Source organism: Balaenoptera acutorostrata, chromosome 16 (genome assembly GCF_949987535.1).
Source record: "Balaenoptera acutorostrata chromosome 16, mBalAcu1.1, whole genome shotgun sequence".
Classification (NCBI taxonomy): domain Eukaryota; kingdom Metazoa; phylum Chordata; class Mammalia; order Artiodactyla; family Balaenopteridae; genus Balaenoptera; species Balaenoptera acutorostrata.
The window spans coordinates 15,049,382-15,076,992 of record NC_080079.1 but is presented as its reverse complement, the minus strand read 5'-3'; the positions used below and the strand labels follow the sequence as shown (position 1 = coordinate 15,076,992).

At 38.5% G+C, this 27,611-nt stretch overlaps 1 protein-coding gene across 1 annotated transcript in view; it reads left to right on the top strand.

Moving 5' to 3' along the window:
- ATRNL1 (attractin like 1) overlaps positions 1-27,611 on the top strand; it is a 706,302-nt gene that overhangs the window by 594,671 nt on the left and 84,020 nt on the right. The window contains exon 28 of the mRNA XM_007173145.3: positions 1,039-1,153. Within this exon, the coding sequence (XP_007173207.2) occupies positions 1,039-1,153 (115 nt within the window). The remainder of the gene's footprint in view (positions 1-1,038; positions 1,154-27,611) is intronic.

Below are 27,611 nucleotides of genomic sequence, written 5' to 3'. Positions count from 1 at the left end.
GTGGGATGAATTGGGAGATTAGGTTTGACATAAACACATTACCATGTGTAAAATAGATGGCTAGTAGGAACATGCTGTATAGCACAGGGAGCTCAGCTCGGTGCTCTGTGATGACCTAGATGGGTGGGACGGGGGTAGGGGGAGGGAGGTCCGAGGGAGGGAAGGGATATATGTATGCATAGAGCTGATTCACTTCATTGTGCAGCAGAAACTAACACAACATCATAAAGCAATTATACTCCAATAAAAAAAGACATGGAGGAACATTAAATGCATATTTTTAAGTGAAATAAGTCAATCTGAAAAAGCTAAATACTATATGATTTCAACTATATGACATTCTGGAAAAAGCAAAGCTATGGGGACAGTAAAAAGATCAGTGGTTTCCAGGGGTTGGGGTTGGGGTGAGGGATGAATAGGTAGAACAGAAAGGATTTTTAGGGCAGGAAAGCTGCTCTGTGTATGATACTATGATGAAAAATACATGTCATTATACATTTGACAAGCCCATAGAATGTACAACACCAGGAGTGAACTCTAATGTAAACTATGTATTCCGGGTGGTAGAGATGTGTCAGTGTTGGTTCCTCAGCTTGTACACATGTGCTACTCTGGGGGGGGATGTTAATGATAGGGGAGGCTGGGCATGCATGGGGGCAGTGGGTTTATGGAAAATCTCCGTAGCTTCCTCTTAATTTTGCTGTAAACCTAAGACTTCTTTAAAAAATAAAATCTATTAGAGAAAAAAGAAACAAGATAGAAATAGAACAAAGCAATGAGTACTTTTCAAAAATTGCAAAAATATGTGCTAATATATAATGCCCCAAGAAAAATGTCTTCTAAATGTAAACGACCACCATTACAAAAAAACTACATATTACTACAATAAAATATTCAATTGAACTATTAAAAAATGAGAAATGGTGTGCCTTCAACCACTAGGAATAAACATTTTAGCTGCCTGAAGCATAGTAGGAAAAAAGTAAAATAGCAGTGTCATGTAAACTATGCAAATTTAGAATGGGTTTTCTTTTTCAGGGAGCACCCAAACCAATAGCCATTGAACCATGTGCTGGGAACAGAGCGGCAGTTCTGACTGTGTTTCTTTGTCTACCGCGAGGATCATCAGGTGCCCCTGCCCCAGGGCAGTCAGGTAAGATGAATGAGACACCATCAGCAGTTAAGCAAAACATGTAGACTGAACAGAAGAAATAAACAATACTACCAGATAGCACAATAAAGATATTTACAAGGTTCTAATTTACAGCATGGCAAAATTTTACTAGAATACAAACTTCTACCCAAATATCTAGATATCTGCCTTGCTATAAATTCAGATTTGCAAGTGTTTCTCTTAAAAAATACGTGTTGAATATATGTGTGTATTTGTGTGTAACATGACACATGTATGTACGTACGGACACACTTCAATTTGTTGTTGTCATTACAATGAGTAATCTCACTAGCAGGGCAAAGTGACCCTTTTGGGCAGCTTCTTTTCTCCCAGTATGTGTGTCATATGGGATGCCAAATTATAAATATGATTAGAAGCTTGTTTCATAAATATGGAATCTAATTAGGGAACTTACTTACATGTTTGGAATGTTTTACGGCATCGGAGGATAAAAGCTTGATGCAACCATCCTGGAATATTGAAGATAAGTTCTTGCTGTCAGCACCAGACAGGTGGGGTTCATGGACCCAGGGACCCTCTCCTTCACTTGAACACAGCCAGCCTTTTCCTCTGATTCTCCTTTTCCTGCATAAAAAGTATATTTTGAATTCGAGGTAACTCTATGTATCCTCTTAGAGATCTTCTCATTGCTTCCACATTGTCCACATTGTAAACATGCCCAATGTTGAGTATAACTTGTAACTAAATCACAAACCACGCTTATTTCTCTCTTTGTGCATATCCTTTTCCATCTGCTTACAATTTCTGATTATTCTTTCTCCTGATTGTTTTCTTTAAATGACTCTCAGTGAAATGGATGCTTTTTTAGGGTCAGGGTGATTTCAAATCTTTCTCTTCAGTTCCCCTTAAGGATAAAATAAAGTGCCAGAGATCTGGCAGGTTCTCAGCAGTAGTTGATGATGAACTCAGCTCCCTGCTTATTTTTCTTTCCTTAGTTCCCTGGTTAGCTTTGACCTTGCTCCTCACTTTCATGATTTGTGTCCAGTGAGACACAAAAGTGGAAGCTACACTACTTTATACCTTATAAATTTTAAGATATTTATGTAACGGAATTTTTCCCATACAGGGACAGAGGAATTCCATCACCTTTAGACTTGTCATTTATGGTACCTGATGATATCTTGTTGCAGGAGTTTCTACCCAAAGTTCATTTGTAGATGTTTATTCAATGAAACAAACCTTCTCATATGTTGAGCCAATGCCTCACTTTTCTCCTTTCAGAACAACCAAGGTAAATGGGATGCAGTAAATAGAATAGCTTGGCACTGGGCAGATAAGATGGATAATTGTAGGTACTGTGCCCAGCTAATGGAAGTATTGTTTCAAAGCTGGGATGATTTCCAAAACAAACACTTCACTAATGAAAACAAGTCTATGTGATATACACCAAGGTTCTTCTAGATAGATCCTTGACAAGATGATGTACTGATGGGCAGAGTGAAGGCAACTGCCAATACGCTGTCCCTTTAACCTCTGAAATCTTTTTTGACTGATTTGAAAAAGCCAAATAACAGTGTGGACCATTACCTCAGCTGTGTTTTATTACAGATGCATTGCAATTACTAATGGTAATGCTAAATTAGATGTGCATAGTGTTTTACTCTTTACAAAGTCTTTTCCTGTTTTTCACATTTGATCCTTATACAAGCCTGTGCCATAGGTGTTACAAAACTCACTTTATAAATGAGAGACTCGGTGTATATAGATCTCTGTGCTTCTATACTCAAGGAATAATTGGAAAACTGTTAGAGTACAGAGCAAAACAACAGCAAAAAATACCTATTACTAACATTCCAGGTAATTTTTCCTGATGATCTATAGCAGAGAGCTTATTTCTCTATAATCTACAGCCCATGTCTTCACAAAGCCAAACATTTGGAGGAGTACTGAAAATGTCCCCAGGGTTAACACAAGTAGACAACACCTTGAGTTAATTCACAACACTTTTTACAGTGACCGTAGATTGAACCATGTTGAATATCTGTGTGAATAATTCAGGATGAGTTTGTTTAAAAAAAACTAATAAAATTTCTCTAGCTAACTTTATAGGAGTAGGAAGAGGAAGAGTCACTGATTCTACTCCTTTAAAATAAAGCATTGTCTTCTGTCTGCAGTCTACTTTGAAATGCATCAAAGACACAATGTTATTGATGGATGGATAGTAGGATGAGTAGATGGACAGATATGTCATAAAGCAAGTAAAGCAAATGTTAATGGTAGAATCTAGGTGATGGGAATACTGGAGTCCACTGTAAAATTCTTTCCACTTTGCTGTATGTTTGAAATTTTTTATGGTAAGATGTGGGAAACAATAAAATTTTTTGAAAACTCTTGACTTTACTGGGGGAAAGTAAAGGCAGTGCCTATAGAGAGAAATTTTCTAATGTTCACGTCTATGTTTTCCCTAAACGAGGCAAATGCTGACACCAGTATTCAAATGAAATGACTTATTTTTTCACTTTTCACCAAGATATTTGGTGTGTACCCAGTCAATTAAAACTTAACATAGTCTCATCCAATATTTGAGAGGAAATGCCTTCCAGTGATAGTTTGGGAACCATATTGGCTCTCGGGAGGGAAATGTTGACATTGGTTATCTCATTGCTAGAGTTTGGCTTATCTCATATCTTTACAGGAAGTCCATCTGTGTGCCTAGGCTTATCACAGTGCCCTATGTTTAGAAAGCAGTTCATAAATGTTCTTGATGATTATGATAATGATAGGAGACCTGGGAAACATGACCTTGAGCAACCACTTCTGTCTATGAGACTCAGTGAACAACAATAAAATGAGCAATTGAACTAGAATCCATTCATTGATTCTCAAATTGCACAGCTAGGAGCCTTACGTGCTGAAGCGCCTCCTCCAGCATTGGTGCAGGGTTAGAGGTTAGGGGAGTTAAGAAGGAGGTAGAGGAGTAGCTTCATGGACAGACTCCTGACCCCATCCCCACTGTGTGAAGGACAGGGCGCCCAGAGTCTTCTCTTGGCTCTTGGGCCATTTATGTCTCCTAATGTGAGTGTATCTATTCAATGAGGAATAAGCATTAATTATTAGATTAAAAGTCCTCTTGCAGTACTTTGCACAATTTCTAATTTTTTTTTATCAGGCCCTTTTTTGAAATGTAGCTTCCTGAATGTCGAGTGATGCTTTTCATAATGCACTCTTCATTACTATGAATAAAAGCATTTAAGAGAAGCACGAGTTTGGGGGTATGGAGAAGGTGGAAGCATCCTATGGGCATGGTGGTTTTCTCTCAGAACCTGAATGTCAGCACTAACAAATAAGTGATTCGGAAAGAAGCAGGGGCTAGTTCTGGCCATCTCTTTTAAGTAGCAAGTAGTGGTGTTTTTTTTTTTTTAATTCAAAATATGGCATTGTCTTTGGACGTTATTCTCTTTCTACCAGCATATATTTCAGTAATATTTAGCAAGTAATAATTAGACATGGCCCTTTAATGTCTGTCTAAAATGTGTGAAGTCCCTTCCATGGCTCTCATCTTAACAGAGGTCAAAAGAGAAACTGCAGATTCATCCTTTAGATTACCCCATGCAGTAATCTTTTCCTTCTTCTTCTTTTTTTTTTTTCCATGTAATGAATTTAGACGTTTATGAGCAATTCTCCCTCTAGGTGGCTTAGAAGAGTAAAAGCAAAAAATATTAAATAGGCTTTTTGGCACTCCTGGAGCTGGGCTAATTAGGTTCCCTGTTCCCCAGCCCTGTAAACCTGCTGCTTCATTCCTGTATTTTCTGTGAGCAACCACTGCCAACAATGCCAGACTCTCTTGGGCTAAAGTGGGATTTCTGCTGTTGACATATGTACACAGCCACTTTCTCTTCTGCCTCAAAGTGGTTGGAAGACTGATGTCCCTGTAAAAACAGGGCATATCAAGTAACCCTGCTGCATGTCTCCAATCACCTTGGACAGCAAAGTCCCCAAGCATTTTAGAGTCACATTAAGATGAAATGTGGACAAAGTAAATAGAGCTCTTCAAAAGCATAAATTGAAAATGATCATGATTGTGTCACTTTGTGATGAAGGATTATGGATTTCATACTTTATGGATTCTTAGTAATATGAAGCAGATTAACTTTTCTCACTGGATTAAAAATCCGGTGGCCCAAATGTCCACTGCCAAAAGGGAGCTAAGTGCTTCACCTAAATGTAGAATTTTGCCCTAATCTTGCCTTATGTTTGGCAAAAAAACAAAACAAAACAAACAGAAACTGCTGGAAAGTCTAAGGTTTTGAAACATTTTTCTTTAGGCTTAGAAGTTTTGGCAGGATGACCGGATTATTTTGAAAAATCTAGAAATATTGTACGATGTTTAAAAACGATAGTCTACCCACAGTGTCATGGGTAATAATGACAAAAAGAGAACTTTGGTTTAGTCCAATGAAAAGAGGAGAACAAGAACTAGTAATTCTGAGCACTGAAGCAGGTTCTTTACATACACTAATTCTTGTAACCCTCGTAATGAACCTGAAAAGTAGCTATTATTATCCCACTTTGACAGATTAAAAAAAAATCTGGAAACTCAAGAGAGATTAAATGACTTGTCCGAGGGCCAATACAGCCAGTGAGTGAGTGAACCAGAATTCAAATTCAGGGCCATCTAGATCTTCAGGCTGTGAGACTCTCCCTCATGACTGTGCTTCTCTGGATAAAGATACAGGGGTACTCGGGATAGCCCATATTCCAGAAAAAGCTTTATATTCAGATCAAAGAGGAAGGACCTGGAGGGTTCTGGTAAGCATTGGACTTAAGGGGGCAAGAAGGATATATTTACCTTTCCTGGTGATTTAACTCCAGAAATTTGGTAAAATGCAAAGGTGCACGTGCCATGACACATCTGCTAATGAAAGTATGACTCCATTGTGTAATAACAACTTGGGGCATGTATTTATAGGAAAAGAACTTCGGATTGTACGTGTGAGTTATGGACTTGGGAGTCACAAGTCCCAAGATGTAGATCCAGCTCTGCCACCAGCTAACTGTTTGGCCAAGTCTTTTCATCTCTGGGTCATGGTTTCTCATGTATGAAACGACTGGATTGGGCTAGGAAATCCTAAGATGGATTTCACTCTACTCCTGTTGTACAGTTCTACTACAGATTATGCTAAGTCACACCAGTTTGGGGTAGGAAGAGCAAATAACTCATTTCTAAGTAGTACCTTATCTTTCCAGCGGCTCAGGACCAGTTAAGAAGCTATATTCCTATGTATATTGCTTGTTAGTGAATAAAAATAATTAGCATCAATCCTTAATTTTTTAAATAATTTTAGTCCATTTCTTTTTTTAAAATTCATTTATTTTATTTATTTATTTTTTGGCTGCTTTGGGTCTTCGTTGCTGCGCGCGGGCTTTCTCTACTTGGGGCGAGTGGGGGCTACTCTTAGTTGCGGTTCAGGGGCTTCTCATTGCGGTGGCTTTTCTTGTTGCGGAGCATGGGCTCTAGGCACGCGGGCTTCAATAGTTCTGGAACATGGGCTCAGTAGTTTTGGCTTGTGGGCTCTAGAGCGCAGGCTCAGTAGTTGTGGCGCACGGGCTTAGTTGCTCCGCAGCATGTGGGATCTTCCAGGACCAGGGCTCGAACCCGTGTCCCCTGCATTGGCAGGAGGATTCTTAACCACTGCACCACCAGGGAAGTCCCGGATCCTTAAATTTTAAAAAAATTCTTAATAATTTTATTAATAAAGGCTAGTTCTCAATCTTCTCAGCATGTTTAGAAGATGTAGATCGTTCATATTGCCCCACTTTAGAAATAAGTAAAAGAAATCTCATAGCACCAATGAGAGGTAGAGGGTCTCTACAATCTCAGAGATGAATTGGGAGCAGACTCCAGGTCTGCTGCCCCTCAGTGCAGTACTCATGCATCTGAAGCCAGTTTTTTAAAGCTAATTTGCATTTTCCAGAAGCTTCTGGAGTTTCCTGTCCTTTAGGACTCTGTTTTCCTTCCATAACTCTGCCACAATATCTTCACACTTGTAGAAACACACCTGTTGATCTAATCTTAGCACTCTCTTTGTTTGAGGTGGCTGGAATAAGAAATAAAACTACTGAATTGTATCAAAACTTCATTCTAAAAATCTGTCATGTTAGTGACCTTTTAAGCGCAAATTCAAATATTGTTTACATCCAACATATGGGTCTTCATAAAAAGAAAGAAAAAGTGGGCACTCATGGCAAAACAAACTACAAAATTAGGAAAGAGAGCCCAGGGAATGACAGAGATAAGAACAAATGTCTGAGATTATTGTTAATAATACGACTTTGTATCAAATAAAAAAAAAACAACCCTGATATTAAAAGTAAACAAAATCAACAGTAGGAACTAATTTTATCTTCTATCCAAAATATAGTTATTATGAATCTTCATTTGTTACCTTTATTCATTCAAGAAATATTTAAAAGTATCTGCTACGTGTCAGGCACTGGATACATGGTGGTGAACAAAACAGAATTCCAGCCCCCACAGATTTTAGAGCCTACATGGAGATAAACATGAACAAATAATCATGCAAATAAACCCATAATTATAAAATATGTTATTTTATGAGTAAAGAGTAGACAGTGTTATGAGAAAGAGGTGAAATAAAACTGATGTACAATTGCTAAGCTTTAATATCTTTCCATAGTAGTAACAAAATGGTAAACGTAGTCATTAAAATGCCCTGTCCTCAGTTCTCACTTGTCATCACGTCTCTGTAGTGTTTGTTGAATATTCCCCATCATGCCTCTCCAACTTCTGGAAACTCCCTCTGGTATTCTTTACCTCAGTCTATCACAGGTGCCTACTTAGAATTTACTTAGAGATAATGGATGTAGAGCACCTCGCCTCTGTTCGTTACCTACTTCTTCTGCCCTCTGAGTACCGATAGGCATTCCCTGAGGATTAGTCCGTAGCCCACTTCTCTTCCTTTTCCACTCTCTCCCTTTAGGGTGATGCTCTCTTTGCTCATTTAGGGGGCTTTTCAGATGATAACTCCCAACTGCATGGGTCTCCAGCCAACACTGGATTTGATAGTGTTTCAGTATAAAGTCACTCTTCCTTCCCCCTCTCTCCTGTTACCATCCCTGCTCCCCAGACTAGCTCTTCTACCCCGACTTTACTGCTTTTGTAAAGTCCATTTCAGAGTGACTCAAGTTTGAAACTTTGGAGTTAGCTTTTTTTCTTCTCTCTTTCTCCACTTTGACCTCCAAGTAACCACGAAGCTCTTTAGATTTTACCCCTGAGGCAGATAGAACAGACTTCCTTCTGCCATTCTTACTCCCTCCATGTTTTGCTCAGACCCTGGTTGCCTCTCACCTGGACTTCTGCCAAAGGAAAGCACAGTTCGAATCATACCGCTCCTTTCCTCATAGACTTTTGCTGACTTTTCATTGCCTGATGAAATAAGTCCAGACATTTACTCTGGGCTGTAAGGTCCTCCTTGACCTCTCTCCAACCTTCTTTCAGGTTTAGCAGGCACAGAGTCCTTGCCAGTGCCCACCTGCACAGCACCTCTGGCTAGTTTGGGGCCCTTGTGCAATTATTTTAACCTCTTGAACCCTCAGTTTCCTCGTCTGTAAGGTAAGGAAGATGACTGGGTAGAATGTCTTTATGATTGCTGTTAGGCCTGTAACTCCGCATGTGTATCTCTCCCTGCGATTCCATGAGTGTGTATGTGTTCTTGTCACGTTCACTATTGTTCCCTGTTCCTGAAATGCCCTCTCCCTCTCAGCTGCCTGTGCTCAAAGCCCAGTTCAAATGCCACTTCTTCTTCCAAGAAGCCTTTTCAGTTTCCTCCATACAAATGTGACCTCATTCTCCTTGAAATCCTATAGAATTTGCTGGGTCACTTCTTTACTGCTTTCTAACATATATCAAAGTCACTGTGTACTTTTCTTAACTTTCTTCCCAGGTAGTAAGCTCTCTGAGGGCAGTGGTTATATCTTAGTTTATCTCTGAATCCCTAGTAGCTAACAAGTTCTTGGTACTTAGTAGTTGCTTGATAAGTATTTAATTAATGAATAAAGTTAATTATCCTTAAATGGTAGAACTTCTTCACCAAAAAAATATGTAGGAAATATGTAGATATGTACTACACAAATGTAAACTTTACTAGGTAAAATTTCACTTCAGGCCCATACTCTTTGATAGAATGGATTTTATGTAGGAGTCAAGTTACATTTCTTAGGGACTAAAATCAAGCCCAGCACTGAACCTTTGATAAAAAATACCTATAAAACTTACTTGCTCAGATTTAAGGTTCAATGAAAATCAGAATATTAGTGAAAGATGACACAAAATAATAAAGCAAATTATATTTCCAATGTAATATATACTAAACCTATCATAAAGTTATTCTGTTTTTATAATTTGGACTTTGATTGTTTTCTTGGATAATAATTTTTACAAAACCATTTAATTTAAATTTGAAAAAGCACAACTCAGTTCCACCCTTTATGATCAGAAAAATAATATTGAACCTTGTGGAATAAATGTCCACATATTACTTATACACAGGACAAATAACATCACACGATACACCTGGCAAATAAAAAGTATCAATTGCTCTTGTAGCTGTTACCATTAACATACACCATTAACACAATCTATTCTATGCTCATTACTATTCTTTGAATTATCACTGCCCTATGAGGTATATATTATCACTTTTATTTCACAGATGAGGAAAATTAATTCATGGAGCTTACTTGCCTACATAGTAAATAAGTGATGGAGCCAAAATTTAAAACCAGAAAATTTCACACCATGGTGCTCTTTCCATATCTTTTTCTGGGGATGGGGGGGGTGGATTTTTTGGTTAGCCGTGTGCTTTTTGGGATAGCACAGGCTCACGAGCTTTTTCTTTTACTGACAGTGTCACTGTGAAGTAGCATGGCCATCGTTCTCTCATTTGAGATGTTAAAGTTTATCTCTGTGCTATTGTCAATTGAGAGAAATTGATGAATGTGTAAATGAAACAAAGAAGAAAATAAAGACAACAAACTTGAAGAATAGTGAACATGGCTAGTTGAACATGCTGCAGAAGTGAGTGAAATACCCTAAAAGTTAACCCACTCAAATACTTTCAAGATAGAGCAATTAGAAACAAACTCATATAAAAAGTCAATTTATGGACATGAAAAATGAGACCAGCAGCACTGAAAGCATGGCCAACACATTTTTCTTTTCTTTTTCTTCTCCCCACGAGCCACCCCTTTCAGGAATTTCTAGAATTGACTGGTAAATAATTACTGTGGTCAAAGAGAAAAATAGGAAAAAGTAAGCAACTCAACAAATCAACTTACAAAGCCAAAGGGGAAAGATCAAGATTTGTTTGGAATAAGCAAGCTGCCCTTGAAGCCACAAAACAACAAAATAAGAATTTTGTGGGTATGAATAAAATTTAAAGGCTAAATCACCCCCTTCCCCGGTATTTCTTTTGATAGGTAACACCATAGGTCTATATATAAAACTGCCAATTAGTAAAACATTTTACTTTTAATTGGTCATGAATTAAGTAGTCCTGCATTACGTAGGTTTAGGGTAATTTAGCAGAAGGCTACCTCCTGCATTTAACAAGGATAGACGGGTCATCCTGAGTGTCAGAGAATTTTAGAATTTTTGGAGCTTTAGAAATGGCCTTAGAAATCACTTAGTTCTATCCCACATTTTGCAGAGGAAACCTAAAGAGCCAGAGGTTGGGAGAGACTTGTCTCAGGTCAACCCTGAGCAGGGACTACAGCCAGGGTCTCTGGATCCCTCATGCAGGAATGGACTTTACCCCTCCCTCATGTGTATTATGCCAGGTTGCAAAATATAACCAGAAAAAATTAATAACAATCCACTTCTTACTAGAAGGCAGTACCGCATATGTTCTGCCACCAGGGCAGAAATGGCAGACAGAAAGGAACTCCCTAGATCCAAAAAGGGAAATTAAGTAACTTGAGAAAATATGTCTCCTTATTGGCAAACTGACAAAATGCTAAGAAAATGTGGGTCAAGGGCCCTGGGAGTTCCTTCTTCTCACATAAACATTTTTCTGGGGACCACTTCAAAGGGCCGGTGGTCCCTTAGCAAACCCGGTGGGAGTACACTCAAGTTTTCATAAAAATTCTATGTTACACTGTTAGCTGATTTAGTCTCAGATCCTGCTTTTCCTGTAAAATCGTGCCGTATCTACCAAAGGCATTTTCGAGTTTTGATATGTCTTTATTCTGAATGAAAGGTCCAGTGGAGGAACAAGCACCAGTAGTAGTAATGTTGAATTCTAAAAAAAGGTAAATGTTGATTATAATTACATTAACTCCTTAAGACCAGAAGGCTTAAGGGCTTTCAGGGAAAGAGTTAACGGCCTTCTGAAAAGTGAGTGACTTACCTCCTTTCATTCACCTAATTATTTGCAAATTAGCATAACCCATCTAAGTTGGGCCAACCTCCCTAACTGATGGGCAGCAAGTTCAGGTAAAGCACTGGCAGAACTTAAGAGAGAGCTCATCCTCTTCCTTAAGAGCTGGGAGGCTAAATGGGTCCACAGGACTCCCAGGAGGTGGTTTGAAGAGTCTGCATGGTCCCTGGGATCGTCATTTAGAAGCCTTAGAGGAATAAATGGATTTCTGCCCCGTGAACCTGCTGTCTGACATAATTTGAACTGAACCTTGAAGGCCCTAGAAGTCTGGATGCAGTGACCATACACTGAGTTCCATTTATTCAGCGAGCCAGGCAAGGATCATCAAATCAATAACATGACTATGCCATCTGCTTCCATCATAATGAAAAATGACTCCTTAAGTTTTCTGTGAGGCAATTAGCTCTGACGGTAGAGCTGCAATGGCGAGGGGCCAAGTCACATTTGTATTCAAAACTCCACCAGTAAAATAGAAAGGAACTGTTGTCCATATTAATAGATACACAAAATGTATAAATAGGGTACTTTGGTATGACTGTATTGATGGATATAATTATACCACTGCAGAAACACAGAGGTAGGAAGGGCACTGAAATGACATCTGGCTCATCCAACTGCTTGCAGCCACAGCTGGTGACCCTGTCCAGAATCATCTCGGACAGACAGACTGTTTCTGAAGACTTTCCCAAAAGACATACCCATAACTTCCGGGACTAATTCATTCTGTTATTGAACAGTCTTCACTGCAATTTGATTCCATTTTCTTTTGTTCTCTTTCTTCTTGTTCTCATCTTTCCAGAAATAGAGAACAGCTGAGTTTGTTCCTTATAATTATCTGTCACTTGGGTGCTGGAAGGCAGTTTTGAAATCACCTCCCAGCCTTCAGTTCAGGTTCAGTACAGGACTTCAGGTCCTTCCATCCCTGCCTTAGGACTTCCAGCTTAGGTCACCTCGTGACGCTCGGAATGCTCTTTGACCTTCCCAGATATCTCTGGCTTAAGGACCATGAAACAGAAAGGGATTCTAGAGGTAGTTCTGTCCCTTTGTTTGACAGATGAGGATACCGAGGTTCACCTGAACAGACTTCCTTAGAGTCCGATATTTATTACATGGCAGGACCAATGCTAGAACCCAAGGGGCTCTCTCTGGCTTTATTCTCACTGTTTGTTTTTCAGTGCCTAACCTCTCTTGTAAAATGAACTGCCCTGCCTCGCTGGTTACTTTCCCACTTACAGTTCAGTGGGACTCCTCTGTAGGAGGAGTCCTAACCTTTTCCGCCATTCCGCATTTTGTATTTATGCTTACTACTTTTCTTGCACAAGAAAAGGGAGCAGTGAGTTTCAGTTCATTTCTCTGATGTTTCAAGGTCATTTTTGAAGTCTAATCCTATCATTCCAAATGCCAGTCTCGTGCCCTGTCCCTATTTGTGTTATTGGCAAATACGATGATTTCAGGGAGATATTAAATGCCTCACACTGCTGGATTCCAACGTGACTTTTAAAATACCACTTGTTATGAATACACCATGCCTCTGTCCCTTTGCAAGTACTAGTCCTTCTGCCTGGACTGTCCTCCAATACACACACCTACCCTTTCCCCCAAGAGGCTTTCTAATTCAAGGGTCACCTCCTCTGTGGGGCTTGTCCCCATCTCTGCCCAACCATACTTTTTTTTTTTAATTTATTACTATAAAAATTTTATTACACTATGACTACTCTACCCAGACAAGCTAAGGGCAGGGATTTCCCCATTGTTTACCATATCTCCAGGGGCTAAGTGGTGCCTAGAGCATAATAGAAACGCAATATATTTGCCTAATTATTTTCCTTCTTTCTCCTACTCACCTGTCTTTATCGGTGATAACTTCCCAGAGTCCAACTCTTAAGCTTCCTGTGAATTCATACTTTTGACTGCATTTTATCCATGCACTTATTATTTGTACCTTAATGTAAATTAATTCTAAATACTTCTTAGGTTTAAAAAAAAACCCTCCTTAATCTCTGGTCTAAATTTTGGCTTATGAAGTAGAATTGAAAACTTTACTGAAGTTAAAATGACTGATTCCTCACTACTGACCAGGGCTGTTATTCAGCCTCATTCTGGAGACCTATTTGTCATGGGTCATGTTATTCATTTTGCAATATGATTTTTTTCTATGCTTATTAACAGATTTCTTTGGGTGTTTTGTTATTTTTTCCACATATAAAAATTTCACTTTGATGGTTTGGTCATTCTTAAGATCATTGTTTGATCATTTCTAAGACCATTCTTTTTTCCTATTCTTAAAAATGAATGTTTCATAGGCTCTTCTTCATTCTTGGTGCTTTAAGCGGTATCAGAGTCCCTACCAGGGACTTGGTGGCCTAGATGGGTCACCAGACCCTGCTTCTGCTACTTGGACCATGGATATTCAGCATCTTCTAATTCTTGCTGGGCTATGTGGCTTTTACATCTCTTGTTGCTGGTATTCAGATCACAGTTGTTCTTAAGACTGAGATTTTTCCAGCACTTTGAGTCTGTTTTAAGCATAATTTTTATTAACCTTTTCTCTTGCATGTAAAAACAAGTCTGTCTCTTTAAACCTAGCTTATGCTTGGTGTACAACAGATAATGTTCTGTTTCCCTTTATATCTCCAGTGGGTCACTTCAGTCTTTACATTAATGCTTTTCACTTTCTTCAGTGCTTCAGAAACATCATCTTTTCCTAGGCTCCTTAGGTGACTTTTAGTCTTGTTAGGACACTCCTAAGTTCCATTTTATCTCTTTGTGAAGGTCTTGCCTGTTCATCTGAGTTTCCCTTCAACTTCCTTTGTCCATCTGCATTAAAAGTATTTCTAAGAAATTCAAATTAAAACAATACTGAGATACCATTTCTCACCTATCATGTTGGTGAAAATTTTAAAGTATGACAACACATTGCTGGTTCGAATGCAAACTAGTACAGCCCTCCTGGAGGAGAATTTGGCAATACCTAAAAAAACTATACTTGTACTCTTTTGACCCAGCAATCCCACTTCTAGGAATGTACCCTAAAATACACCTGCAGCAGTATGAAAATACACAACCATTGGTTATTTATTTCAGCATTGTTTGTAATCACATAATATTGGGAATGAACTAAATGACCATACATAGGAAAGTAGTAAAATAAATTATGATACATTCACAAATGGAGTATAATGCATCAGTAGAAAAGAATTAGGAAGATCTCTATGAACTGATATGAGATTGTTTCCAGGATATATTATTAAGTGAAAAATGTAAAGTGCAAAATAATACCTAGAGCATGCAATCCTTTATGTAAGAAATAAAGAAATTTAAGCAAATATGCAGATAACTACTAAATTTTGCAAAAGATTATAAGAAAGATAAATCAAAAACTAATGATATTGGTTACCTACAGGAAATGAAGTGGGACTGGAGTATAAAATGGGGAAATAAGAGAGGGAGTTTTAGGGATGAGGAGGAAGTGACACTTCTTTGAGTGGACCTTTTTAAAAATCTCTGACTCTTAGAAACACTGGAATGTTTCACATACCTAATAAATAAATAAATAAAATTGGGATGTGAAGAACCCAAAATGGAATACAAACGGTGAAACATGAACTTAAATGCATTACAAATGAATAACATAACTACACTGAGGAGATAGGAAAGAAAAGAGCAACCTAAGTAATTTTGGAAAATAGTATTTTGCCTGTATAGTGTAAGGCTAAAGGCAAAGGGAACCACACACAAACATCGTACTATGGTTAGTACATTTGTTTCTTCTGGAAACAGGGGCATGTGTTAGCAATTCTGACATTACTATGTGCGAGGATACAGGTAGATAAATAGAGAAATATAGAAATACAGATGTGTGTAAGTGCGTTAGTATACATATGCATGTTTCCTAGCTGTGTCCACTGAGAGGGCCTGGAAGCAATGATAACTCAGTAGCAGTGAACACACCTAGCACCCATATCTTGTTTTCTTAACACCATTTTCCAATAAAAGGAACCAGGGCTTTTCGGGGAAATAGTTTACTCCAAGGCTAGGAAGGGAAAAAGCAAGTTGAAACGGAACATCTGGTTCCAGAAAGTAAGTGTTCAAAAAATTATGAAGACATGTTGAAAAGATACAGAAGCCCACCTGAAGGAGCACCCAATTGCCAAAGCTGGAACAACTTGAACAAAAAATAAATAAGTATACTATTGGATTATAGCTCAAAGAATAAATTAAATACCTGTAAGTCTACACTAACATAGATATATAATTGAATAAATAAATAAATGAGAGAGAAGGGGCAGCTCTTCCTTACAGTAGAATTCCAGTTAATGAATATATAGAAAATAAGGAAAACAGAAAAATCACCATTAGGTAAATTCTAGAGTAGTACTTATTGCAGGCAAGAACGATTGATGAAATCTAAAATTAGTGGGAGAAAACATAATATAAATAGTACATTTGCATAGCCTCCAAGTATCTTCCCACAAGACATTTGTTAATTACAAAGGGGAAAATAATAAGTTTATGGTAGAAAAATGTAGCAGACATGACCATATCCAAATGATCAAAGTTAATATCACCAGTAATAAGACATAAAAATCGTATACCCCTGATATGTTGCACTGAAAAAGAAGCAAAACATCACTTCTGCAGTATTCTTGTTAAATGCATAATGCCAGTGTAATCATGAGAAAAGATCAGACAAATCCAAATTGAAGAACAGTCTATAAAACAAACTGACCAGAACTCTTCAAAAGTGTCAAGATCATGAAAGACAAAGAAAGACTGAGGAATTAACACTGATTAGAGACTAATGACATTACATGCAGTGAGATCTTGAATTAAATCCTGGAACAGAAACCAAACATTAGTGGGAAAACTGGTGAAATTCAAATAAGGTCTACAGATTACTCAACCGTATTATATCAATGTTCATTTTCTGATTCTGACAGTTATACTGTGATTATGTAAAATGTTGTCATTAGGAGAAGCTGGGTGAAGGGCAAATGAAAACTCTAATTCTTTGTACCTTTTCTGTAAGTCTAAAGTTATTTCAAAGTGAAAAGTTAATAAAGAGTATTTCTCAGGCCTCTTCTCCAAGTGGGTCATATTCCAAAACTTAATCTATAGTCCGTGTTGGTGGTATAGTGGTGAGCATAGCTGCCTTCCAAAAGTTAATCTATAGATTACAGGCTATATTTTCTCATAGAAATTATATTTCCCTGGTTATATGGTTCCTGGGCTAGCACTCAAGAGCTCACTTAGCCTAGAATTTTTGTATGTTTGTGTGTCTCTGCTTATTTATTAACTATCCTCACCTTATTCTAGAATGTAAACAATTTACTCTGGCCATGTTCCTTAGGGTTTTAAGAGGAACAATAGATTAAGAATAGATAATACATATTGAGGGTCCCTATGCATGTGAGTTCTCACACACACACACACCTTTGAACACTGGGGACACAGATTTCTCTAATTCTAAATTCTGAAAATGGTCCTGCACAGGATCTAGCAAAGTAGGGACTGGTGGCAGAATGAGAAAATAGCATGCCAAGAAGCTCTGGGAGAAGAGAGAGAAGAGACAGTCACAATGATCATTTTCATGATTGCTCCCTGGCCCCTCCTGTGATTCTAGAAAGAATGATTGATCGTCATCAGGAGTATTGCTGCTTCTCACTGTAGCAAATGCTACACAGAGTTGCCCAGATGAGAAGCAGCTTAATCACAAACCTGCTCTTGTTCTTGCAACTCAATTGGGAGTATCTGTCCGTGTGGCTTTCAGTTTGGGGCTCAAATATTGAAAGCTCTGCTGTCTGTGCCCATGACCTCTCACAGTCAGCAGGCACATGAGCTTTTTGTGCCTCAGTTTCAGCTGTTCAAGCGAATGGGTATCACAGTCTTTGAAGCTCCTCCTCAGAATTTCCAAAGTGAATCTTGTATAAACCACACAGTGTATATTAAGCCAGGCCATCCCAAACATACCTCCAAATTTGGTGAAAGTCTATCTAGCCATTATGTGATGTGTTAAAATATAAATGAAAACTTAATTTATAGTAACTAAATAACATTAGATTTACTGAGTACCTGCCATGTACAGTCACTATCCCAGGGGTGTGTGTGTGTGTGTGCGTGCACGTGCGCACACACGTATGTATAAAATCATCTCATTTTCTTACTACAGCCCATAGGGGAATTTATGCCTATTTTACAGCTAAAGAAACCAAGCTTCAGAAAGGTTTTATACTTGCCAAAAATGTTTTATTTGCCAAAGATGTTAGAGCAAGCAAGTTGTAGAGCTGATTTTAGAGCCAGGTCTATGTGACCTGTATGCTGAGCTGCCCCATTGTTGAGGTCTCTGAGGCCCCATCTGCCAATCCAGTTGCTCACGTATTGGAGACACTGAAAATCTTATAGATGCCTCTGTGCTATCCCATTGAATCGTTCCCTGATCCTTGAACTATATGTTCATTTCTTATTTTGTCCATTAGAATGCCTTACTCTTAAAATATTAACTTTAAATAGTTTATGGATTTTTTCTTCCTCCCATCTTTAAATCATATTTGATGGGTAAAGCAGAAAGTGTAGAACTTTTCATGCAACAGGAGGAGCAAGGTTAATAAAAGCTTAAAGCAAGATGATACTCATTTACTGAATTATTTGTATTGATACTTACAACGTGTTACCATATTTTTGGTTAAAATTTTGAAAATGTTTGAAATAATTAGGCATCTCAAGACCATGTTGAGACTAAGAAGCTCTTCCTATTAAAAATATTCTTAAATTATGTTGACATAGACATGTTGTACTGAACAATTATAGAGGGTGAGGCTTCTAATGCAAATTCCATTTCTATTATGGACCCTTCTCAATTTAAAAAATATATTCGGTAGGCTACATTAATGTCCAAAGTGAGCAGACACACACACAACCAAAAAAAATCTACCATTTATTGGGTACCTACTATGAGTCAGTTGCTATAACAATTGTTTTCTTATATTTTCTCATTTAATCTTGTAATAATCCTATAACTTAGATACTGCTACTTGTATTTTACAAGTTAGGAAAATTGAGGTTCAAATACTTGCCAATTGTCTAGAGAGCTAATAACTGACAGAATCAAGATTTCAACCTAGATTTTTTTCTGACTCTAAAGTTTATGCCGTTAATCCCTATACTCTAATGCTTCCCTGGCAGGAAAGTATTAAATACAGCATAGAAAATTAAGAAGGAAAAAAGGCATTTATATGAAATATATTAAGCTTACATTTAATTTGCTCTATTTTATTATTTTTTTTAAAAAAGAGCCAAAAGAAAGGAGGGATTTTAAAGAGTGATTGAGAGATCAAACATTATTTTATCTTTTGTCCCAGAGCACTTCAGATTCAAACACAAGGCTTCACCGCTGCTGATGTACATCAATCTCTGTCTTGTTATTGGTAAATTTACATCATGTGTGTCACCAGCAGCTTAAGAAAGGCACAGATGTCAGTTTCAGGAAATCTTGGGAATTTCAGGCTTGCTCAGGCTAATTGTTCCAATCAATAAAATGCTAATGAAAAAGTAAATCCAACCCTTTACCATAGTAACTCTGAATTCTGACCACAAAGATTAATGTAACTGCCTTTCTGAAATCCCTGTATTTTCATACAGTAAAAAAAAGAAAAAATTTCTCTTAAAAAATAGACATATTTGCATTTTAAAAAAAATTATTAGCATTAAACTGGTAATGTAAGGATTACCAGAAATTCTAACTGCAAATATTAGCTGTTTTATAAAATTAAATTCCACTGTTGCATTTTCTTAGAACAATAGAATTCCATGTTGTCACTTGTTCGCTTTAATGTCAGCTTGATAATACATCTAGGAATTTTAAGCAACTAACTGCTTAAGCATTAACATCTCTCTAATGTCATAGAATCAGAGGAAACTTCCATTTATTTACACCATCTTTAGTAACAAAAGAATGGTAGAGACAAGATCAAGGCCTGCTTACTGGAAGCAGCAGCCTGGCAGGCGGCTTAGGGTTCCTGGTATGCTTTTTCCTCCCTGAACTGGCCCTCATTCCTCCCTTCCTGTCTCAGTACTGTTAGCATAACAGGATCAGACAACTAGAGTTCATTTTGTTCAGCCCCCTGTCTTGCGCAGCTCCCATCTCATATTTTTAAACATATCCACGGGTTGAGACAATACAGGTTCTCACTGCAATAATTTCCAGATCTTAATTTCCTTTTAGTATTTGGAATGTGGCCACTGCATGATTGATTTTCATACAAACATACTAGAGCTTATGCATTGAACTTGTTGCTGCCCCCTTCAAGGCTAACCCTTGAAGTTAACAAGGCTGACCCTTGGTTGCTGCTAACCCTTCAAGGCTGTTACCTTGGAAGGTTAAATATACCTATCGGAGTGATATGACTCTTAGCATTTTAGAAATGGAGAGGACTTAAACTCACTGTAGCTCTTGCCCCTTCCTTCTTGTTAATCTTCTTCTCAGCCAAACTTCATACTCAGTGTCTATTATCACCATCTTCATTTATCACCCCCCCCATCCCACTGTAATCTATTCAGCAGCCACTTCTCTATTAAATCTCTCCTACTGAGGTCACCAGTGACCCCCATCTCTCTTAATGGGGGCAATTTGGTGACCTCTCACTTTCCCGGACCCACCCATTACACTGAAAGCTTCCTTACCTAGACTGTGAGCTCCATGCAAGCAAGGACCATCTTCCTTTATCACAGTGTCCTGTGTGTCCAGTACAGCGCCTGACACAACAAGTCCTCAACACTTAGCTGAATGAAAGAATGAATGAATACATTCACAGATTCTGTCCCTCTAATTTTATGTATACAAAGACAGAAGCCCTAAAGAAGGCGTACAGTTTGCCCAAGGCAGAAGAGCTTATTATTGGCAGAACCAGCATATGACCCTTGTTCTTCTAACTCCCAAGCCAGTTGGTTTCATACCCTACTGCCATTGCTCAAAATAAGTTTTGGCTTACTCGTTTGAACTGCTTTCAAAGCCCGCAATGTAGTCTCTTGAATCTCTATATTCTCTTGATTGGTGGATTTTATATTTGGCATCAGAAGGTTACCAGAAGCCTCTGTGATCTGGCCTTTAGCCACCTTTCTCCACTACTCCCACGTGCAGATCTGTCATTCCGCAGAAGCAGGATCCTCACTGTTTCTCATACAGAGCCCGGTGTTCCCAGCTCTAGGCCTTTGCTTATGATGTTCCTTCTGCCAGGAATGTCTTTCCTCTCTCACTCCTCAAATGCCCAAATCCTACTCATCTTCATTCATATTCTTTCCAAAAAAAGGATTTAACCTGTAAAGACAGAGGGAGGAAGGAAATGAGCACTGATTGAGCTAGTTTCTTCACGTATCTTATATTATTTTAGCTCACTAAATGGAAGTTAGAAGATGCACAGGAACTTGGTATTCAGCAAAACGATGAAGTGCCAATGAGTATCACAACCCATGATGCATTACAAAAATCTGTGAAGGTGTGTGTGAAAGGACTATTTTACCCTAAAGAATTTAAGGCCCCATTGTGGGAGCATTATCAGAGCCAGGCTTCAGAGTAATTTGCTTAAAAATATGCGTTGAGATGAGTTAGCTTTGTTTATATTTGTAGTCGCCAGAAATCCTCAACTTTTGTAGGAAATAGCTACACGAGATTGGTGATCAGGTGTTTGTACATGTGTATGTACAGGTGAACACACATCTCACACACACAGCTGCTGAGGACTGGGCAGGTGGAGGAGGATGAAGAGGCACTGGGACATTTCTTCTGGAAAACGAGGCCTCATTTCTCTTCTGCAGCTCACCTCCACTGCCTCCCACCACCAAAGCCGACAACACCATCACCACCGTCACTGCCACCACCACCACCACCATCACCATCACCACCAACACCGACACCACCAGCAACAACACCATCACCACCAACACCATCACTGCCACCAACACCACCGCCGCCACCACCACCAACACCATCACCATCACCACCAACACCACCACCACCATCACCATCACCACCAACACCACCACCAACACCACCACCAACACCATCACCACCAACCCCATCACTGCCACCAACACCACCATCATCGCCACCAACACCAACACCAACACCAACACCATCACCACCAACACCATCACCAACACCAACACCAACACCATCACTGCCACCAACACCACCATCATCGCCACCAACATCACCACAGCCACCACCATCACCATCACCACCACCACCAACACTATGATCGCCACAACCACAACCACCAACACCAATGCCACCACCACAACCAACAACACCATCACCACTGCCACCACCACGGCCACCACTGCAACCATCATGACCAACAACATCACCACCATCACCAACAACAACAACATTGCCACCACCACCACCACCAACAACAACACCATCACCACCACCACCACCATGACCACCAACACCGCCATCACTACCACCACCATCACCACCTCCACCAACAACAACACCGACACCATCACTGCCACCAACACCAGCACCGCCACCACACAAATACCTGCCAGTTCTTCTCCCTGTAGCTCATGGGTATTTATGTTTTATTGGTTGGTTTTCTGATTTTAAAATTAGTATCTTTTCATTTTAGAAAATTTGGAAAAGAGAAATCAAAATCTTACAACTCAGAGATAACGAACAAAAGATATATTTCCTCTCAGGACTTTAGACATACTTAGATTTCTTTTTTATAAGTGCATTGTTTCTTATGAAGTTCTGTATTCTGACTTTTTACTGAATGTTATATAATGAGTATTTCTCTGTGTCATTAACAATTCTTCAAAAACAATTTTAATGACTGTATAATATTGCATTTATGGATGTATCATAAACATCTTAATTATTCTCCTCTTCTTGGCTATTTATGTTGTCCCTAGGCAGCTGCTGCTTCTTTTTGCGGGGGGGGGGGGGGATGGGGGAGGATGGGGTATTGTAAATAATGCCGTGATAAAGATTCACATGTAAAACTTTTGTCCACATCTCTGATTGTTTCCTAAGGATACAATATTAGTTCTGAAACTGGTAGGTATGAACCTTTTTGGGGGGGCGGTTTCCAAGAAATATCGTTAAGTTGCTTTTCAGGAAAATTTTACCAATTTATATTCAGCCAACTGAGGCATTTTGAGTGTCATGAAGACCATTGTTGTGAATTATGGCCACATCCCCTCCCTAATGAAAATGCCCATGGGACACAGGGAGACAGATTCCACAATGAAAAGATTAATTGCAACTGACTAGTGACAGGCCCCTGCATTCATCAAACCAGAGCCTCTGCAGAGGCCTAGGAGAGAAAGAGTACAGTAGAAGTCATCTGAAACTGAGACAAGGCCACACATTAGCATATGAAGAAGCTAGTAGTAAAGTTTATCAATATATATCTATACATTTGGTAGTATATGCTTTATTATTTACACCCCACCGGCATCCTAAAAGCATTTGAAGTGAGCCCTGGCCGTCTGAGACTGTTCCTGCTGGAGTGTTCCCTGAGCTCCCCCACCTGTATAACTCAGTAACCAGATTCCAAAGCAGAGATTATTATCCCCATGTTCAGTGGGACCTAATCAATCCATCTCTACTTGATTACTGATAACATCATGAATATCTTTATACATCAATCAAGAAAGGCAGTAAAATATGTAAATGGTTAAGAGCATAGACTCTGGAGCCAGACTGCCTGAGGTTTAATTCCTAGCTCTACCATTTAATAGCTGTGTGATCTTGGCAGGTTACTCAATACATCTGTGCCTTAGTTTGCTCATCTATAGACTGAGGATAAGAGTAGTTCTTTCCTTTAGAATTGTCATGAAGAGTAAATGGGTTAATATATCTAAAATACTAGGAATTTAGCATATGTATTCAGGCCCATGGTAATGTTCTATGTGAATCTCCTATTTTTATTTTTTCAAATCCCTAAGAATTAACTTCAACAGACAAACAATATTAGATAATAAAAATATTTTAAAGCAATTGCTTGGATTCTGTGGATAAAAGGAAGACTATTTTTCAAATAGGTTCCCAAGAATATTCTTGTTCTGTCCATGAAAAGGATAGATAGGTAGGTAGGTAGGTAGATGATGGATAGGTAGATAGATAGATAGATAGATAGATAGATAGATAGATAGATAGGTAGATAGATACAGGAAGAAAGAAAGAAAGAGAGAGGGAAAGAAAGAAAGGAAAGGAAGGAAGCAAGGGAGGGAGGGAGGAAGGAAGAAAGCTTTTGGTTACAACTAAGTAAATTTTTGCATCTCTCAGAAATATTTGAAAACTATATCTTCTATGAGAGACAAAGACCATTAGCATTACCATCCCATTTGATACTTTTCCCTCTAATATAAAAAAAAATGATACACTTTAGCATCAAACATCTTTAAAAAAATCTAGCCCTCTCTTCTGTTTAAGGGAAGGAATTTCCTAAATTAACACTTGAAAACCATAAAACTTTCCCATAATCTCACAACCCAGATATAACAATGATAATGAGAACAAACAACCTATTTCCTTTCAGAACTGTTTTAGCCATATCCTTTCTCTTGGATTCATTTGGACAGTCTCGCTAAGGTTATCCGTGTGTGTTTAGAATTTGACAGTTCCGTCCCTGGAAAGGCTTGATCAGATTTTTCGTATATATATTGGACTTCCAACAATGAACTGTTTGAAATCTAATTCCACTGAATGATCCTGGTGAAAAAATGAGCTAAATGAGAAAGCATCCAAGTCAAGGAACTGTTCAAAGAATCAGAAACTGCTTGGGCAGCAGAAACTGGGCCATGGACTTGAGAGTCTATAAACTCTGGGCCATCATAGATAATTGAAAGTCATAATCTTCCAAAGGGCTTTAATTGAATATTTGGAAATCTGTATAAAAATAAACTGAGTCAACTAAATAAGAATAAACACAGCTAATAAACTAAATAGTATAAATCTTCAAAAGAAGAACCCTAATTAAAAAGATATACTGCACTTCCTGAACTTTGCCATTCTGGTTGTTTTCAGTATTATGCCCCTGGGAAAATACAACTGTTTCTAATCGAATAATCTAAACTCCCATGCTGAGGCTTAAGGGTGGTTTCTCCCATTTTGCTCTTGCTACTTGTTTGGGGGATAAAGCAGTGCAAATTATTCAGACACCAATCAGATTTATCATCCTGTGCCTTTTGATGACATCCATCTGTTTATCTAAGAAGCCATTAAAGACTTATTGAGTTACAGTGCTATGGAGAAAATTGGGTTATCATCTATGGTTAAATCCAATTCTTGCATCTGCCATCTTTTCAGCTTATGTGGTCTATTCTGAAATTATCCTGACTTGCAGACCTGTACCACAAGAATACATTTGCTTCGTAGCTTTTTTTATGTCATTTCTAGAGAATTTCTAATGCATGAGCAATTTGTGGTTCAGGAGAATGTTGACAGAAAGATGTCAGTGCTTTCTCTTGTTAAAAGTTCAAAAGCCTGATAGAGACTGTGCCAGCTTAAAAGTCTTATTCAGAAGTGGGTACTGTTCATCTCCGAGGTTTGTGTTTAGACGAGCCTATTCAAAGAAAAATTTGACTCTAGGTCACAAAGGTAGAATTGTGTTAATCAGAAGATAAAGATAAATTAATATCAAGTCAGAATTCAAATGGACAAAAAAAAAAAAGTGAGAGCTCATCATAAATGGTGTTAAATAAATACCAGCAGGTAAACTGATAAGACACAAAGGACCCAATCTTCCTAGGGAATGATGAGGTAGGAGTTCAGTGCTTATCTCACAAGTCAAGCAGCTTAAGCAATACTAAAAGTCAGGTTTTCTGAGATGGCTGAAGAGGCAGTGGACTGTGTGGAGAAAACTAATTGAAATAAAGTGAATATTTGCAGTTTCCTGGAGATACTGTTATATTCTGACTGCAGGAGCTCCAGAGAAAGAGCAACTGTAAATTAGGCAGATGCTTCAGTTTGCCAATTTTTCTACCGTTTGTCAGAGAAATAATGAAGAATCCATGAGTAAAACATTTTCTTGATTTGTTTATGTAAATCAGGCCAGAATTCTGGGAAGCCTAGATTTTCTGGGAATCTTCAAAGATTACAGCATAGCTGCTCTTCCTTAAAATCAAGCTGTACACACTATTTATTGGCCATTTAAGAAGATTCTTCCGATCGTATTTCACAGAGTCCTTTCATTGTTTTCCTCGTTGTGAGGTAAGTACCCTGAAATGGGAGACAATAGCTATGTAACAAATGAGCATAATCAATTGAGACCCACATGCCGGATATGGCTGGCTTCAGAAAGATATCCCTTTGTCTACCTGTTTGCTTGTCTGTGACCTTCATACAGCTCTGTCTGTGCCGTCAGCAGCGAAGCTGTTTTTGTGAGTCACTGGTGATGCCACAATGAGAAACAGAGCTATTGCCAAAGCAAGGATGACCAGGAGCTAGGACCTAGACACCAGATATGCAAATATGAGATAGAGGAGTCTTCTGGGTATATTTCACATCCTGCTAAATTCATCCAAAAGGTGAATCTGAGTAGGACCAAAAAGCTCCTGTTCAGAGTGAGAAGTTGCATACTTTATGATTTTAAGAACTGTGGCCTTTCTCTCTTCACCACTCTAGTCCATCCATCAAATACTTTCCCCTGACTTGCTCAGGTCTGAAATTCTATGCCTTAAAGAAGTATTTCCTGGGGAAAGGGAGGAGTGAGGGCCCTTTGGACCAGAAGGAGAAAACACTTTGTTGCTCCAAAGTTTTTTCTGGGATCTACTCTGTTGATTGTCTATTAGGTAAACATTTTTACTTTCAATCAAAATGACAGAGGAAAATAAACTTTTCATTCGTTGTTCAAAGACTAATATCAGAACATCTATGGACGATTTCACAACATTTTAATTAATAACTTAATTTTAGTGTGCAGGTAGGAAAAATGATACTGAGAATTCTCTTTTTTTTGTCTTTTTTTAAAATAAATTTATTTTATTTATTTATTTTTGGCTGCATTGGGTCTTCATTACTGTGCGCGGGCTTTCTCTAGTTGTGGCGAGGGGGGGCTACTCTTCGTTGCAGTGCGCGGGCTTCTAATTTCAGTGGCTTCTCTTGTTGCGGAGCATGGTCTCTAGGCAAGCGAGCTGCAGTAGTTGTGGCACATGGGCTCAGTAGTTGTGGCTTGTGGGCTCTAGAGCACAGGCTCAATAGTTGTGGTGCACGGGCTTAGCTGCTCTGCAGCATGTGGGATCTTCCCGGACCAGGGCTTGAACCCGTGTCCCCTGCATTGGCAGGCGGATTCTTAACCACTGTGCCACCAGGGAAGTCCCTTATTTTTGTCTTTTTAAATTGAGGTTTAGTTGTATTAGTTTCAGGTGTACAACATAGTGATTCAAAAGTTTTATAGGTTATGTACATTTAAAGCTATTATAAAATATTGCCTGTATTCCCTGTGCTGTACAGTATATCCTTGTAGCTTATTTATTTTATACATAGTAGTTCGTGACTCTTAACCACCTACCCCTATCTTCCCCTTCCCCTCTTCCCCCTCCCCACTGGTAACCACTAGTTTGGTCTCTATATCTATGAGTCTGTTTGTTTTGTTATAGTCGTTTGTTTTAATTCTTTAGATTCCACATATAAGTGATAACATACAGTATTTGTCTTTCTCTGTCTGACTTATTTCACTAAGCATAATACCCTCTAGGTCCATCTATGTTGTTGCAAATGGTAAAATTTCATTCTTTTTTATGGCTGAGTAGTATTCCATTGTATATGTATATATATACCACATCTTCTTTATCCATTCATCTGTTGATAGATGCTTAGGTTGCTTCCATACCTTGGTGGTTGTAAATAATGCTGCTATGAGCATTGGAGTGCATGCATCTTTTTGAATTTGTGTTTTCATTTTCTTTGGATATATACCCAAGAGTGGAATTGCTGGATCATACCGTGGTTTTATTTTTAGTTTTTTGAAGAAATATATTGAGAATTCTTTAAGAAGGTTTTAAGTAATTCC